Source organism: Mustelus asterias, chromosome 20 (assembly GCF_964213995.1).
Source record: "Mustelus asterias chromosome 20, sMusAst1.hap1.1, whole genome shotgun sequence".
Lineage (NCBI taxonomy): Eukaryota > Metazoa > Chordata > Chondrichthyes > Carcharhiniformes > Triakidae > Mustelus > Mustelus asterias.
The window spans coordinates 3,029,229-3,044,461 of NC_135820.1; the positions used below are offsets into that span (position 1 = coordinate 3,029,229).

The 15,233-nt window shown below is 49.9% G+C and overlaps 1 protein-coding gene across 1 annotated transcript in view; it reads left to right on the forward strand.

Moving 5' to 3' along the window:
- The window catches only part of LOC144508730 (uncharacterized), a 60,843-nt gene that overhangs the window by 31,975 nt on the left and 13,635 nt on the right, over positions 1–15,233 (forward strand). The window contains exons 5-9 of the mRNA XM_078237038.1: positions 821–958; positions 7,552–7,695; positions 9,250–9,417; positions 11,445–11,507; positions 13,555–13,617. Coding sequence (XP_078093164.1) covers positions 821–958; positions 7,552–7,695; positions 9,250–9,417; positions 11,445–11,507; positions 13,555–13,617 — 576 coding nt within the window. The remainder of the gene's footprint in view (positions 1–820; positions 959–7,551; positions 7,696–9,249; positions 9,418–11,444; positions 11,508–13,554; positions 13,618–15,233) is intronic.

Below are 15,233 nucleotides of genomic sequence, written 5' to 3' on the forward strand. Positions count from 1 at the left end.
TGTATCTTTAACCCGACGGAAGAAGGTGGAAGAGAGAATGTCCGAAGTGCGTGGGGTCCTTGATTATGCTGGCTGCTTTTCCGAGGCAGCGGGAAGTGTAGACAGAGTCAATGGATGGGAGGCTGGTTTGCGTGATGGACAGGGCCATTTCACGACCCTTTGTAGATCCTTGCGGTCTTGGTCGGATCAGGAGCCATACCAAGCTGTGAGACAACCAGAAAGGATGCTTTCTATGGTGCATCTGTAAAAATTGGTGAGAGCCATAGCGGACTTGCCAAATTTCCTCAGCCTTCTGAGAAAGTAGAGGCGTAGGTGGGCTTTCTTAACTATAGTGTCAGCATGGGGGACCAGTATAGTTGCTGGTCTCACAAGAATAGCTACTTCGCATTTCTGCCTGGATACAAGGCTCATGCCATTCACATCGGCAGGGCTTTGAGAGCACGAAGCTCTGCTCTGCAGTTTAAAGTATAGATTTTTGGCAAAAAGAATGTTTTGTCATTGGCGCCTACCTTCAACATCTTAGAAGGGGAAAACTTGTTGCTAGCTCTGTTTTGTTATGAACAGGAAGTTTGAACTTATTCCGACTAAAATTATCAGTCTTGACTTGATCATAACATTTGTCTTTGTCACTTTTCTTCTTTTTCTCTCCTTCTCCCTCTTTCTCTCGTTTATCCACTGCCTCACCCCTTTTCCACATCTTTCGTTCTCTCGCTTACTCTTTCTCTCTCCTAATTTTTCCATCAGTCCCTTTCTGTTCACTACTGAAATTAACAAAACAAGAAAGTGTGAAATTGCAGTGACAATCTACGTTTGTTTTCAGAGGAACGGACCACAAAGCAGATTACTAATGCCTGTGGACCCTGCTCTGCTCCCATCTCGTTTAACTTTGGAAGACTGGTTATCTCAAAGAGTAGCAGTTGCTGTGCCTCTGATCGCTGTAATCAACAGATAGATACAGGTAAGGTTCTAGTGCATTATAACGCAAATCATCATCTGATACATTCATCTGATAATGAGACAATCCCACCGAGTGATTCTGTGACTGAACAAAATCAACACTGCCAAACTCCCTCTACACTGTTCCCCATCAAATACTCCCAGGACAGGTACAGCACGGGGTTAGATACAGAGTAAAGCTCCCTCTGCACTGTCCCCATCAAACACTCCCAGGACAGGTACAGCATGGGGTTAGATACAGAGTAAAGCTCCCTCTACACTGTCCCCATCAAACACCCCCAGGACAGGTACAGCACGGGGTTAGATACAGAGTAAAGCTCCCTCTACACTGTCCCCATCAAACACTCCCAGGACAGGTACAGCACGGGGTTAGATACAGAGTAAAGCTCTCTCTACACTGTCCCCATCAAACACTCCCAGACAGGTACAGCACGGGGTTAGATACAGAGTAAAGCTCTCTCTACACTGTCCCCATCAAACACTCCCAGGACAGGTACAGCACGGGGTTAGATACAGAGTAAAGCTCCCTCTACACTGTCCCCATCAAACACTCCCAGACAGGTACAGCACGGGGTTAGATACAGAGTAAAGATCGGGGCTGGCCGTCGGAGTGGGGGAGGCGGCGTTCGGAACTGCAGGGCGGTCGGGAAATCGGGGCTGCCGGTGGGGGGGGTGGGTCAGGGCGGGCGATATGGGGACTGCAGTGTGGTGGGAGGAGATCACAACTGCGGCAGGAGGGTGGTGAGATAAAGGCGTCGCCGGCTGCGGGGAGGGTGCAAGGCAGGCCCGGACACGCCTGGAGGGCCAGCGGTCGGGCCGTGAGGTGGGATCGCACGGCAGGTGATGCGGGGCTAGTCAGTGCTCGGGAAGCTGACAGTGCGGGGCTACTGCACATGCGTCGATCTCGGTGCTGACAAATTGGCACATGCTCAGTGTCCCGCTCAGCGCTGTGCGGCCGGCCTCTCCTGTGGGAAGAGGCCCCACCCACTGATTTCTGGGATATTTCATACGAGTGCTCTCTGCAGGGCACAGAGTGTGGGAGATTCATTTTGAAACTCAACAGGATTTACTGTAGTTTTTACACGAGTTTGCCATTTAGCATTTTCTTGCAAGAGTTGCCCCCACATTCTTATTTCACCTTCCCGTAATGCCATAGCACCAACACCTGCGTCACTCGCATCAATGGCCTATTTCACGCCCAGATGATGAAATTTGAAATAAATTTTAATCGTCCAATGATGACCATTGTCAAGTGTAGTTAAAAACCCATCTGGTTCACTAATGTCCTTGAGCGAAGGAATTCTACCGTCCTTAACTGGTCTGGCCTACATGTGACTTCAGAGCCCCAGCAATGCGGTTGACTCTCAAACGCCCTCTGAAATGGAGGGCAGCTAGGCATGGGCAACAAATGCTGGCCCAACCATGCTGACGCACACATGATTAAGAAAAAAGAAGTTTTCAGCTTCTTTGAAACTGCTTAATTACCTTTTCTTGGACAGATGCTGACTTTACTGGGAACAGCAGCAACCAGAGTCATTCCCTTCACCCTTCAAGGGACACAGAGGGCGTATTTTTCCTGTCCCGACCAACATGGGAATCGTAGCAGGCAGGGCACGCATCATGCAAAGGTCTGTTTACCTCGGGCGGGATTTTCCAACCTTTGGGGGTGAGCGCGGCCGGAAAATATCGCCCAGTACCTTTTAAATAAAACACCAGGGCCGGAACCTTAACCACTGTGCACACCAGCAGGATTTTCCCAACCTGCCGCAGTGAACGGTGATTTGGCTGGCTGCAACATTCTCTGACCTCGCTGCAGTGGGAGCGTGGCGTGAATCGTCAGTAAGATCACGCCCTGTTCTTCCAGAATGTTCTCAATCCATTTATCTGAAGCATTTTATAACAATCGATCATGACTGAGTTAGCTTGACTATTAGGGGAGCGATGGTATTGTCACTGGACTAGTAATCATAGAATCCCTACAGTGCAGAAGGAGGCCATTCAGCCCATTGAACCTGCACTGACAACAGGCCCTAATCTTGTAACCCCACATATTTACCCTACTAATCCCCCTGATATCCCCCTAACACTAAAGAGCAATTCAGCATGGCCAATCAACCTAACCTCCACATTTCTGGACTGTGGGAGGAAACCGGAGCACCAGAGGGTAATGCTATGGAGACCCGGGTTCAAATCTCACTACGGCAGATGGTGAAAATTGAATTCAATAAAAATCTGGAATTAATAATCTATAGATGACCATGAAACCATTGTCGATGGGTTCACTAATTGCTGTGGCTCTGGAGTCAGATGTGGCCCAGATCAGGTAAGGACGGCAGATTCCCTTCCCGAAATAAGTCAGTGAGCCAGATGGGTTTTTCCGACAATTGACAATGGTTTCATGATCATCAGTGGATTCTGAATTCCAGATATTTTTTTATTGAATTCATATTCCATCATTTGCTATTTTGAACCTGGGGCCCCAGAACTAGCTGAGTTTCTGAATTAATAGTCTAGCAATAATACCACTAGGCCATCACTTCGCCTGTAGCTCCCTTGTAACTCCTTTCAACTTTCAACAGTGTAATGACTTCAATAAGGCCATTGAGGTTGGCCTATTGAAGTATGAACTCCCTGATTAAGGATCCAATTGATGGGCCAATCAGGGAGTCTTTGCCTTGTACTGAACCGAGAGTGTCAGTTCCTCTGGCACCCCCGGAGATAGACTGCTAACTACTAGCACTCTGTGTACTGCTGTCAGAGTTGTAAATAAATGGACTTGTGCCTCCAAAGACTTATTGCAGGATGTAACTCCACAACTTTACTGAGCTAAACAACCCTTTGTCAAAGGGACTCGAAACGTCAGCTCTTTTCCCTCCTTACAGAAGCTGCCAGACCTGCTGAGATTTTCCAGCATTTTCTCTTTTGGTTTCAGATTCCAGCATCCACAGTAATTTGCTTTTATTTATAAAAACAAACGGTTTTACCCAACTGGGTTTCAACATCCTTCCAATGGCTTTTAGACACCTCCACTTCCTGTTGCAACTCGGCAGTCTGTGGTCTTGTTATTACACAATCTGGAAACAATCCAGAATGTTCTTTTTGCAATGCCTCTTGTTTACTGCGTCTCCACAGGCTGCTCAACTGCTGTAGGCATCGCCAACGTTTATACCCCACCCTCATCGTTTGCGAGGTTAAACTGCACACATGCAATGGGCAATTTCTTCACTACCTTTTCAATAGCGACAAATGGTTTCAAACTACTTTTTCAATTTACATTGCACCGTGGGACATTTTTGGCTTATCCATGAATTCCAAATACAAATATTTTTTCCTGCAAAACTTCCCCATTCTGCCAGCTATCCCTTCTCTTCCTTGATTACCTGCCTTCCTTTTACCTTTCCATTTTCTATCCTTCTCACAACATGGGCGGCAGGGTGGCACAGTGATAAGCACTGCCGCTTCACAGCGCCAGGGACCCAGGTTCAATTCCCGGCCTCGGGTGACTTGCTGTGCGGAGTCTGCACGCTCTCCCCATGTCTGCGTGGGTTTCCTCCAGGTGCTCGTTTCCTCCCACAGCCCAAAGAGCAGTAGGTTAGGGGGATTGGCCATGCTAAATTGCCCCTTAGCATCCAAAGATGTAGGTTAGGGAGATTGGCCATGCTCAATTGCCCCTTAGTGTCCAAAGATGTGTAGGTTAGTTGGATTGGGCATTCCAAAATGCCCCTTAGTGTCCAAAGATGTGTAGGTTAGTTGGATTGGGCATTCCAAAATGCCCCTTAGTGTCCAAAGATGTGTAGGTTAGTTGGATTGGCCATGCTAAATTGCCCCTTGGTGTCCAAAGATGTGTAGGTTAGTTGGATTGGCCATGCTAAATTGCCCCTTAGTGTCCAAAGATGTGCAGGTTAGGGAGATTGGCCATGCTAAATTGCCACTTAGTGTCCCAAGATGTGTCGGTTAGTGGCATAAACACTTGGTATTATGGGAAGGGGCCTGGGTGGGTTCCTCTGTTGGAGGGTCGGAGCAGACTTGATGGGTTGAATAGCCTCCTTCTGCACTGGAGGGATTCTATGAAGAGGTTGGTGAAAGAAAGGTTTTGATTTGTGGACCAGCTCATAATCTTAGAATCATAGAATCCCTACAGTGCAGAAGGAGGCCATTGGGCCCATCGAGTCTGCACCGACCACAATCCCACCCAGGTCCTATTCCCGCAGAGTCTCTGGCGATGATCTTTGTGTCGTCGATGGAGGCGGGAGAGCTGCCGGAGGATTGCGGATGTGGTTCCTATTTTCAAGAAGGGGAATAGGGATAGCCCAGGTAATTACCGACCGGTGAGTCTAACCTCAGTGGTTGGTAAACTGATGGAGAAGATCCTGAGGGACAGGATATATGAGCATTTAGAGAGGTTTAGTATGCTCAAGAATACTCAGCATGGCTTTGTCAAAGGCAGATCATGCCTTACGAGCCTGGTGGAGTTCTTCGAAAATGTGACGAAACACATTGACGAAGGGAAGGCGGTAGATGTGGTTTATATGGATTTTAGCAAGGCATTCGATAAGGTCCCCCATGCAAGGCTTCTAGAAAAAGTGAGGGGGCATGGGATCCAAGGGGCTGCTGCCCGGTGGATCCAGAACTGGCTTGCCCAAAGGAGGCAGAGAGTGGGTATAGATGGGTCTTTTTCAGCATGGAGGTCGGTCACCAGTGGTGTGCCCCAGGGATCTGTTCTGGGACCCTTGCTGTTTGTCATTTTCATAAATGACCTGGATGAGGAAGCGGAGGGATGGGTTGGTAAGTTTGCCGACGACACGAAGGTTGGTGGGGTTGTGGATAGTCTGGAGGGATGTCAGAAGTTACAGAGGGACATAGATAGGATGCAAGACTTGGTGGAGAAGTGGCAGATGGATTTCAACCCAGATAAATGCGTTGTGGTCCATTTTGGTAGGTCAAATGGGATGAAGGAGTACAATATAAAGGGAAAGACTCTTAGTATTGTAGAGGGTCAGAAGGACCTTGGGGTCCGGGTCCATAGGACTCTGAAATCGGCCCCGCAGGTGGAGGAGGTGGTTAAGAAGGCAGCAATCGAGGGATTGAGCTTACGAGTCCAGGGATAATGATGCAGCTATATAAGACCCTCGTCAGACCCCACTTGGAGTACTGTGCTCAGTTCTGGTCGCCTCACTATAGGAAGGATGTGGAAAAGATTGAAAGGGTGCAGAGGAGATTTACAAGGATGTTGCCTGGATTGAGTGGCATGCCTTATGAGGATAGGCTGAGGGAGCTCGGTCTTTTCTCCTGGGAGAGACGAAGGGTGAGAGGAGACCTAATAGAGGTGTATAAGATGTTGAGAGGCATAGATCGGGTGGACTCTCAGAGGCTTTTTCCCAGGGTGGAAATGTCTGCTACGAGAGGACCCAGGTTTAGGGTGCTGGGGGGTAGGTACAGGGGAGATTTTCGGGGTAAGTTTTTCACACAGAGGGTGGTGGGCGAGTGGAATCGGCTGCCGTCAGTGGTGGTGGAGGCGAACTCAATAGGGTCTTTTAAGAGACTCCTGGGTGAGTACATGGAGCGTAATAGGATGGAGGGTTATAGGTAGGTCTAGAAGGTAGGAATGTGTTCGGCACAACTTGTGGGCCGAAGGGCCTGTTTGTGCTGTAGTTTTTCTATGTTTCTATGTTCTATGTTTCTCATCAACCTCACCTGCACATCTTTGGATTGTGGGAGGAAACTGGAGCACCCAGAGGAAACCCACGCAGACACGGGGAGAATGTGCAGGCAGTGACCCAAGGCTGGTATTGAACCTGGGTCCCTGGCGCTGTGGGGCAGCAGTGCTAACCACTGTGCCACCGTTCAGCTATCTCTGCTGCCTGCCTCGCCATTTTAACCCTTCGTTCTTCAACCTGGATTTGAACAACTGAAGGAAGTGAATGTATAAATTCTCCCAATATAATTATTTCTCGAGAAGTTTCATATGTTACCTCTATTTTTATTGCCTGTATCCACCAGTAAATATTGCTTCGTTTTACTCTCTGAAGCTCCATATAGCTCCATGCAGCCTGTGTTCTTAGATTTCACCATTTCTGTCTGCATGTGCCAGGAACCTACTCGAATGTACTGAGTGTGTCCTCTCTCCTGCATTGTAATCCCCAGAGCCAATGCCTCAAGTCTGTATGACTCTTCGGAGCTCTGGAGAAGAGTCATACAAACTTGAACTGTTACCTCTGTCTCTCTCTCTCTCCACAGATGCTGCCAGAGCTGCTGAGTTTTGTCCGCATTTTAGGCTTTTAATTATCTCGGGGATTGTTGCTTTGGAGGTGTTTACATGGGGGTCTGACCAAGTAGGCGAATGCTTTACAAGATGATTTCTTAACTGTGTAATTGTAATTGTGCGTGTTTAAGTTTTCTTCTCTTCTTCTCAATAAATCTTTTACTTTTTATTTTAAACATCCAAAAGTGTTACCAGACCTCTTGCTGCTAAGATCCTTCTCATTTTCAGAATACACCGAATAAAGGGTATGGCCAAATTTTCCTCAGGGTATTTGGTTGACTCAGCACTTAACGTCTGCTGTGGTAATAACACTGTTCTGGTTTGTATTTCAGAGCCTGTGAACAACACATTGACAGGACTGAAGTGTCAAGGGTGTTTCGGCAGATCGTTCAATTCCTGCAGGGATTCTGAAAAGGCGGTGAACTGTGTTGGAGCAGAGAATCGCTGTGTGAATACGTCCGGGATCGAGGCTGTGTGTACGTTCAACACCCTGTCAGTGTTGTGAGGCTTTTCATGAATTTCTTCCCAAAGAACAAAGCAAAGTACAGCACAGGAACAAGCCCTTCGGTTCTCCAAGCCCGTGCCAATCATGATACCCTAACTAAAGTTTAAAAAAACCCTTCTGCCCTGACTCGGTCCATATCCCTCTATTCCCTCCCTATTCATGTACCCATCCAGATGCCTCTTAAATGTTGCTAATGCGCCTGCTTCCACCACCTCCTCTGGCAGCGCGTTCCAGGCACCCACCACTCTCTGTGTGAAAAACTTCCCCCGCACATCTCCCTTAAACTTTCCCCCTCTCTCATTGAACCTGTGCCCCCTTGTAATTGACACTTCCACCCTGGGTAAAAGCCTCTGACTATCCACCCTGTCTGTGCCTCTCATCATTTTGTAGACCCCGATCAGGTCTCCCCTCAGCCTCCGTCTTTCCAGTGAAAGGAATCCGAGTTTATTCAACCTCTCCTCATAGCCAACACCCTCGGGACCAGGCAACATCCTGGTGAACATTTTTTGCACTCTCTCCAAATCTTCCATATCCTCTGGTAGTGTGGTGACCAGAACTGTACACAATACTCTAAATGCAGCCTAACCAAGGTTTTATACAGCTGCAACATCATTTCCCAACTCTTGTACTCAATGCCCCGGCTGATGAAGGCCATACGCCTTCTTAATCGCCTTGGCCACCAGTGTTGCCACTTTTAGGGAACTGTGGACCTGCATGTCCAGATCCCTCTGTATGTTACTGTTCCTAAGGGTTCTGCCATTTAGCGTATAATTATTTTATAAGTTTATTTATCAGTGTCACAAGTAGGCTGATATTAACACTGCAATGAAGTTACTGTGAAAATCCCCCAGTCGTCACACTCCGGTGCCAGTTCGGGTACACTGAATGGGAATTTAGCATGGCCAATGCACCTAATCAACACGTCTTTCAGACTGTGGGAGGAAACCGGCGGATCCAGAGGAAACCCACGCAGACACGGGGAGAATGTGCTAACTCCACACAGATAGTGACCCAAGCCGGGAATTGAACCCAGGTCCCTGGCGCTGTGAGGCAGCAGTGCTAACCACTGTGCGACCGTGCTCAATAAATTTATTTCTGCTCATCTCCGAGCCTGACGCTGAGGGCCTGAGGATGCGTTCCAGAGTCTCCTTCACCACTCAGTCAGGATGAGATGGGTCAGAGCCCACCCTTCCACAGAACTGGAGAGGAATGGAAATGTGATAAATTATATTCTTGGGGAGTGGAAGGAGGGCTCTGGAGCAAAATGGGACAGGGCGGAACTCAGGAGAGATTGGCAAAGATGTCACAGGCGTGAGATAAAGGGGCTGTTAATGGTGCGGGACGGGAGTGTGTTAATAGCGGCAAAGGTTGGATAGCAGAATGTGTTAATCGGAAAACCGAGCTCAGTGGGAACAAAGGGACAGTGGCCATGTGGGGGAGAGGTGCGGTCGTGTTGGGACAAGCCAGGGAAACTGAAAAACAGAAAACAAAAGGAGTTTTGCTTTCATGTCCTGTCTGTTTCTAGTGAGTTTCGGGGAACGTTTCTTCGCCAAGGGCTGTGTCTCCGAGCAAGTCTGCCAATTACCTGACAGCATGGAAGGAGAATCTATCCGGTTTGACGGACAGCCTGCCTGTTGTACGGGCAACTTCTGCAATGGTGACCTCCAAGGTGGCACCTCCACAGCAGAGCCAGGTAAAGGCGGGGCATGGGGGAAATGGGGGCACAGACATTATGGGCGTGATTTTCCTCTCAAAATAATAATTGACCAAGGGGCGGGAATACGGGAGTTTTTCCCGCCCATTTTTTGGGCAGGCTTAATTGAATGAATCTCCAGCATCACAAGAGTCCATCAGATGATTCATGCCAGTGTATGTGGGGGGCGGTGCAGAACCTAACCCAAACCTGCCAGGGAGGCTGGCATCAGTCTGCCCAGGGAGCCACTGCGCATGTGCCAGTCTCCCAGTATACTGGGAGAACAGTTGACAAGCAGCTCCCCTTGCCCCCGACGCCCCCCCCCCCACCCCATCCCCACCATTGTTGGCCTCCCAATCGCCGACCCTGACCCCACCCTCCCTCCATGTCATCGCTGGCCTTGATCCCCCCCCCCCCCCCCCAACCCCCCCTCTACCCAACGCCTCCAACCCTGCTGATGGCCAGCCTTCTAATGGCTGGTCTCGGCCTCCAATCCCCGACCCCACCACGAGCCCCCACCCCGCCCATGCAGAGTTCTCCCCATTCCTTCCCCTCCTACCTCGCCCTATCCCTGGTCCAGCTCTGCCCCTATCTGACCCTGCCCCCTCAAGCCCCACCGCGTGGCACTGCCCGGTGCCTACTGGACACTGCTGGTGTGCCAGGCTGGCAGTGCCAGGGTGCCCAGTGGGCAATGCCAGGGTGCCAGGCTGGTAGTGCCAGGGTCCAAGGCTGGCAGTGCCAGGCTGGCACTGCCCATGGGGCACCACCCTATCCCCAACCTCCCAGGGGGCCTCAATGTCCTCTGGCCCCATCAGCGAGGCCTTCACGCCTGGTCCCCGATGATGGGGACAATACATGATTCCCGCTGGTGTGGACCTCCACCAGTGGGGACAGAAACTTTAGCGAGCCCGAACGATCCCGTCCCAGGATCGCTAATGCGATGGAAATGCTAATTTCCATATTGTAATCAGCCTTGTGCTGTTCCTTAGCACGAGGCAGATCACGTCCAAAAAAATGGACCAGGACGATCATGACCAGCAGGACGCTGGTTGACATTTCCCAGCATGCTGTGCGACTTGAGCGGCACAACAGGCCGGGAAAACAATGCCCTATGACTGGAAAGAGAGAGAAGGAGAATGAGGGAGGGAGAGAAAGGGGAGGGGAGGAGAGAGAAAGGGGAAGGGAGAGAGAGAGACAGACAGAGAGAAAGGGGGAGGGAGAAAGAGAGAGAAAGTGGGAGGGAGAGAGAAAGGAGGAGGTGGGAGAAAGAGAGAGAGAGAGAAAGGGGAAGAGAGGGAGAGGGGAAGAAAGAATCGAGCCAAAGAGAGAAGGAAGGGAGAGTGTGGAAAGGGAAATGAAAGTGAGGACGCGAGAATGGAGGAATGAATGAAAAAACAAAATGAGAGGCAGAATGACAGAGAGAGAGAGAGAGAGACTGTACTAACTGATTGTGGGGGATTTTCACAGTAACTTCACTGTGGTGTGAACGTCTGCCGACTTGTGAGACTAATAAATAAATGAATATATTATATATAAACATAGCGGGCTTTTCCAGCCACGCTCACCTCAAGACTGGAAAATCCACCCAAGGTCAACGGACCTTAGCATGGTCTGACCCGCCTGCTACGATTCCCTTGGCAGGCGGAACGGGAGAATTCCACCCAATGAGATGTTGTGATCTGGAAGGCACTGTCTGAGTGGGTGGTGGAAGCACATTCAATCGGAACTTTCAAAAGGGGGAGAAAATGCAGGATTATGGGGGAAAGTGTGGGGGAGGGTGGGTCGGAGATTGGGACAACTTCAACAGATGTTTTAATGTGCCAGCACAGGGCATGATGGGCTGAATGGTCTTTGCCTGTGCTGAAGATTCTCTCATACAAACATGGTCTCCACATTTCCTGAGCCTGTGATTGGTCAGGTAGTGTACCCAGTGGAAAGTGCATTGGGAAAACCCTGGGATAATCAATCTCTCGTCTTTAGTTAATGATCTCTTCATTTCCTCTCCCCTTCCCTGATTGGTCGAACAGGAGTCATAACGAGCAGTCCAGTGATGTCAGAGACCACTGGGAAAGAGCCAACCAATAGCAACGGTAAGAATTCACATCACCTCTTATTCCAAGAATCAATAGGCAAGTACACAGGAAATGGGATCTGTGCCTGTGTTACAGGCCTCCTCCTGTCCCTGTGTAACAGGCTCGAGGGAGGCTGAATGGGACCTCCTCCTGTTCCTGTGTAACAGGCTTGAGGGGCTGAATGGCCTCCTCCTGTTCCTGTGTAACAGGCTCGAGGGAGGCTGAATGGGGCCTCCTCCTGTTCCTGTGTATCAGGCTCGAGGGGCTGAATGGGGCCTCCTCCTGTTCCTGTGTAACAGGCTCGAGGGGGCTGAATGGGGCCTCCTCCTGTTCCTGTGTAACAGGCTCGAGGGAGGCTGAATGGGGCCTCCTCCTGTTCCTGTGTAACAGGCTCGAGGGGGGCTGAATGGGGCCTCCTCCTGTTCCTGTGTAACAGGCTCGAGGGAGGCTGAATGGGGCCTCCTCCTGTTCCTGTGTCACAGGCTCGAGGCCTGTGTCAGGGTTGGTACGGTATCAATTCTCAGTCTACAGTGCCCCTAACATGTGCTCAATATTGCGGAATGGACAGACCAATGATATTGGGCGCGATTTTCCCAAAAGAAACTCAGTGCCAAACGGGTTGGAAGATGGGAGTTTTTTCCACCTGGTTTTTGGGTGAGCTCAGTTGAATGAATTTCAGGCACTCTGTGCAGCACCGAATCTGTCAGCTGATTCACACCCGAGAGGCCAGGCCCAGCTTGCTGAGGTGGCCATTGAATCATAGAAACAAGAAGCAGGAGGAGGCCATTCGGCCCTTCGAGCCTGCTCCACCATTCATTAAGATCATGGCTGATCATCGAGTTCAATATCCTGATTCCCCCCCCCCTTCCCCTCCCTATCCCTCGATCCCTTCAGCCCCTAGACCTATATCGAATTTCTTCTTGAAATGAGACAACGTTTTGGCCTCAACTACACTCCGTGGTAGTGAATTCCACACATTCACCATCCTCTGGGTGAAGAAAGTTTTCCTCACCTCAGTTCTAAAGGTTTTACTCCTTTATCCTCAAACTATGACCCCTGGTTCTGGACTCCCCCACCATCGAGAACATTCTCTCTGAATCTACCCTGTCTAACCTTGTTAGAATTTTATAAGTTTCTGTGAGATCCTCTCTCACTCTTCTAAACTCCAGTGAAGATAATCCTAACAGAGTTATTCTCCCCTCATATGACAGACCTGCCATCCCAGGAATCAGCCTGGTAAACCTTCACTGAACTCCCTCTATAGCAAGGACATCCTTCCTCAGATAAGGACACCAGAACTGCCCACACAATACTCCAGATGTGACCTCACCAATGCCCTAGAATTGCATCGATTTGCCAGCATACTCACAGACCGGTTGACAGGTGCCTCACCCCCATCGCCCCCCTCCCAAGCGTTGGCCCCTACCCGCTCCTACCTAATCGCTATCCCCAAACCACCCCAGCCAAGAAAATGCAGTGTTATGGGGTCAAGATTGGGGGCATGGAGTGTGGAGAGTGGGACGATTTCAAGAGATCTTTTACAGGGCCAGCACAAGGCACGATGGGCTGAGTGGTCATTGCTATGCTGTAAGATTCTCTAATTCTGACATGGCCTCCATGTTTACAAGCCCAGAGCCCGTGATAGTTTTTAGTTTATTCATTAGTGTCACAAGTCGGCTTACATTAACACTGCAATGAAGTTACTGTGAGAATGCCCTAGTCGCCACACTCCGGTGCCTGTTTGGGTACACTGAGGAAGGATTTAGCATGGCCAATGCACTAAAACACCATTATCCTGTGGACTGTGGGGTGAAACTGGAACACCCGGAGGAAACCCACGCAGGTACGGGAAAAAAGAACAGTCTCCACACAGACAGTGACCCAAGCCGAGAATCAAACCCGGGTCCCTGGCGCTGTGAGACGGCAGTGCTAACCACTGTGCTACCATGCGGTCAGGTAGTGTACCCAGTGGAAAGTGCATTGGGAAAACCCTGGGATAATCAATCTCTCGTCTTTAGTTAATGATGTCTTCATTTCCTCTCCCCTACCCTGATTGGTCGAACAGCAGTCATAACGAGCAGTCCAGTGATGTCAGAGACCACTGGGAAAGAGCCAACCAATAGCAACGGTAAGAATTCACATCACCTCTTATTCCAAGAATCAATAGGCAAGTACACAGGAACTGGGATCTGTGCCTGTGTTACAGGCCTCCTGCTGTCCCTGTGTATCAGGCTCGAGGGAGGCTGAATGGGGCCTCCTCCTGTCCCTGTGTAACAGGCTCGAGGGGCTGAATGGCCTCCTCCTGTTCCTGTGTAACAGGCTCGAGGGAGGCTGAATAGGGCCTCCTCCTGTTCCTGTGTAACAGGCTCGAGGGGGGTTGAATGGGGCCTCCTCCTGTTCCTGTGTAACAGGCTCGAGGGGCTGAATGGCCTCCTCCTGTTCCTGTGTAACAGGCTCGAGGGAGGCTGAATGGAGCCTCCTCCTGTTCCTGTGTAACAGGCTCGAGGGGCTGAATGGCCTCCTCCTGTTCCTGTGTAACAGGCTCGAGGGAGGCTGAATGGGGCCTCCTCCTGTTCCTGTGTAACAGGCTCGAGGGAGGCTGAATGGGGCCTCCTCCTGTTCCTGTGTAACAGGCTTGAGGCCTTGTGTCAGGGTTGGTACGGTATCAATTCTCAGTCGACAGTTGCCCCCAACATATGCTCAATATTGCGGAATGGACAGACCAATGATGTTGGGCGCGATTTTCCCAAAAGAAACTCGGTGCCAAACGGTTGGGAAGATGGGAGTTTTTTCCACCTGGTTTTTGGGTGATCTCAGTTGAATGAATTTCTGGCACTCTGTGCAGCACCGAATCTGTCAGCTGATTCACACCCGAGAGGCCAGGCCCAGCTTGCTGAGGCGGCCATTGAGTCATAGAAACTAGAAGCAGGAGGAGGCCATTCGGCCCTTCGAGCCTGCTCCACCATTCATTAAGATCATGGCTGATCATCGAGTTCAATATCCTGATTACCTCCCCCTTCCCCTCCCTATCCCTCGATCCCTTCAGCCCCAAAACGTATATCGAATTTCTTCTTGAAATGAGACAACGTTTTGACCTCAACTACACTCTGTGGTAGTGAATTCCACACATTCACCATCCTCTGGGTGAAGAAACTTTTCCTTACCTCAGTTCTAAAAGTTTTACTCCTTTATCCTCAAACTATGACCCCTAGTTCTGGACTCCCCCAACATCGGGAACATTCTCTCTGAATCTACCCTGTCTAACCTTGTTAGAATTTTATAAGTTTCTGTGAGATCCTCTCTCACTCTTCTAAACTCCAGTCAAGATAATCCTAACAGACTTATTCTCCCCTCATATGACAGACCTGCCATCCCAGGAATCAGCCTGATAAACCTTCGCTGAACTCCCTCTATAGCAAGGGGCCTGGAATGCGCTGCCAAGTAGGGTGGTGGAGGCAGGCACGCTGACATCGTTTAAGACTTACCTGGATCGTCACATGAGCAGCCTGGGAATGGAGGGATACAAACGATTGGTCTAGTTGGACCAAGGAGCGGCACAGGCTTGGAGGGCCGAAGGCCTGTTTCCTGTGCTGTACTGTTTTTTGTTCTTTGTTCTTCAAGGACATCCTTCCTCAGATAAGGACACCAGAACTGCCCACACAATACTCCAGATGTGACCTCACCCATGCCCTAGAATTGCATCAATTTGCCAGCATACTCACAGACCGGTTGACAGGTGCCTCA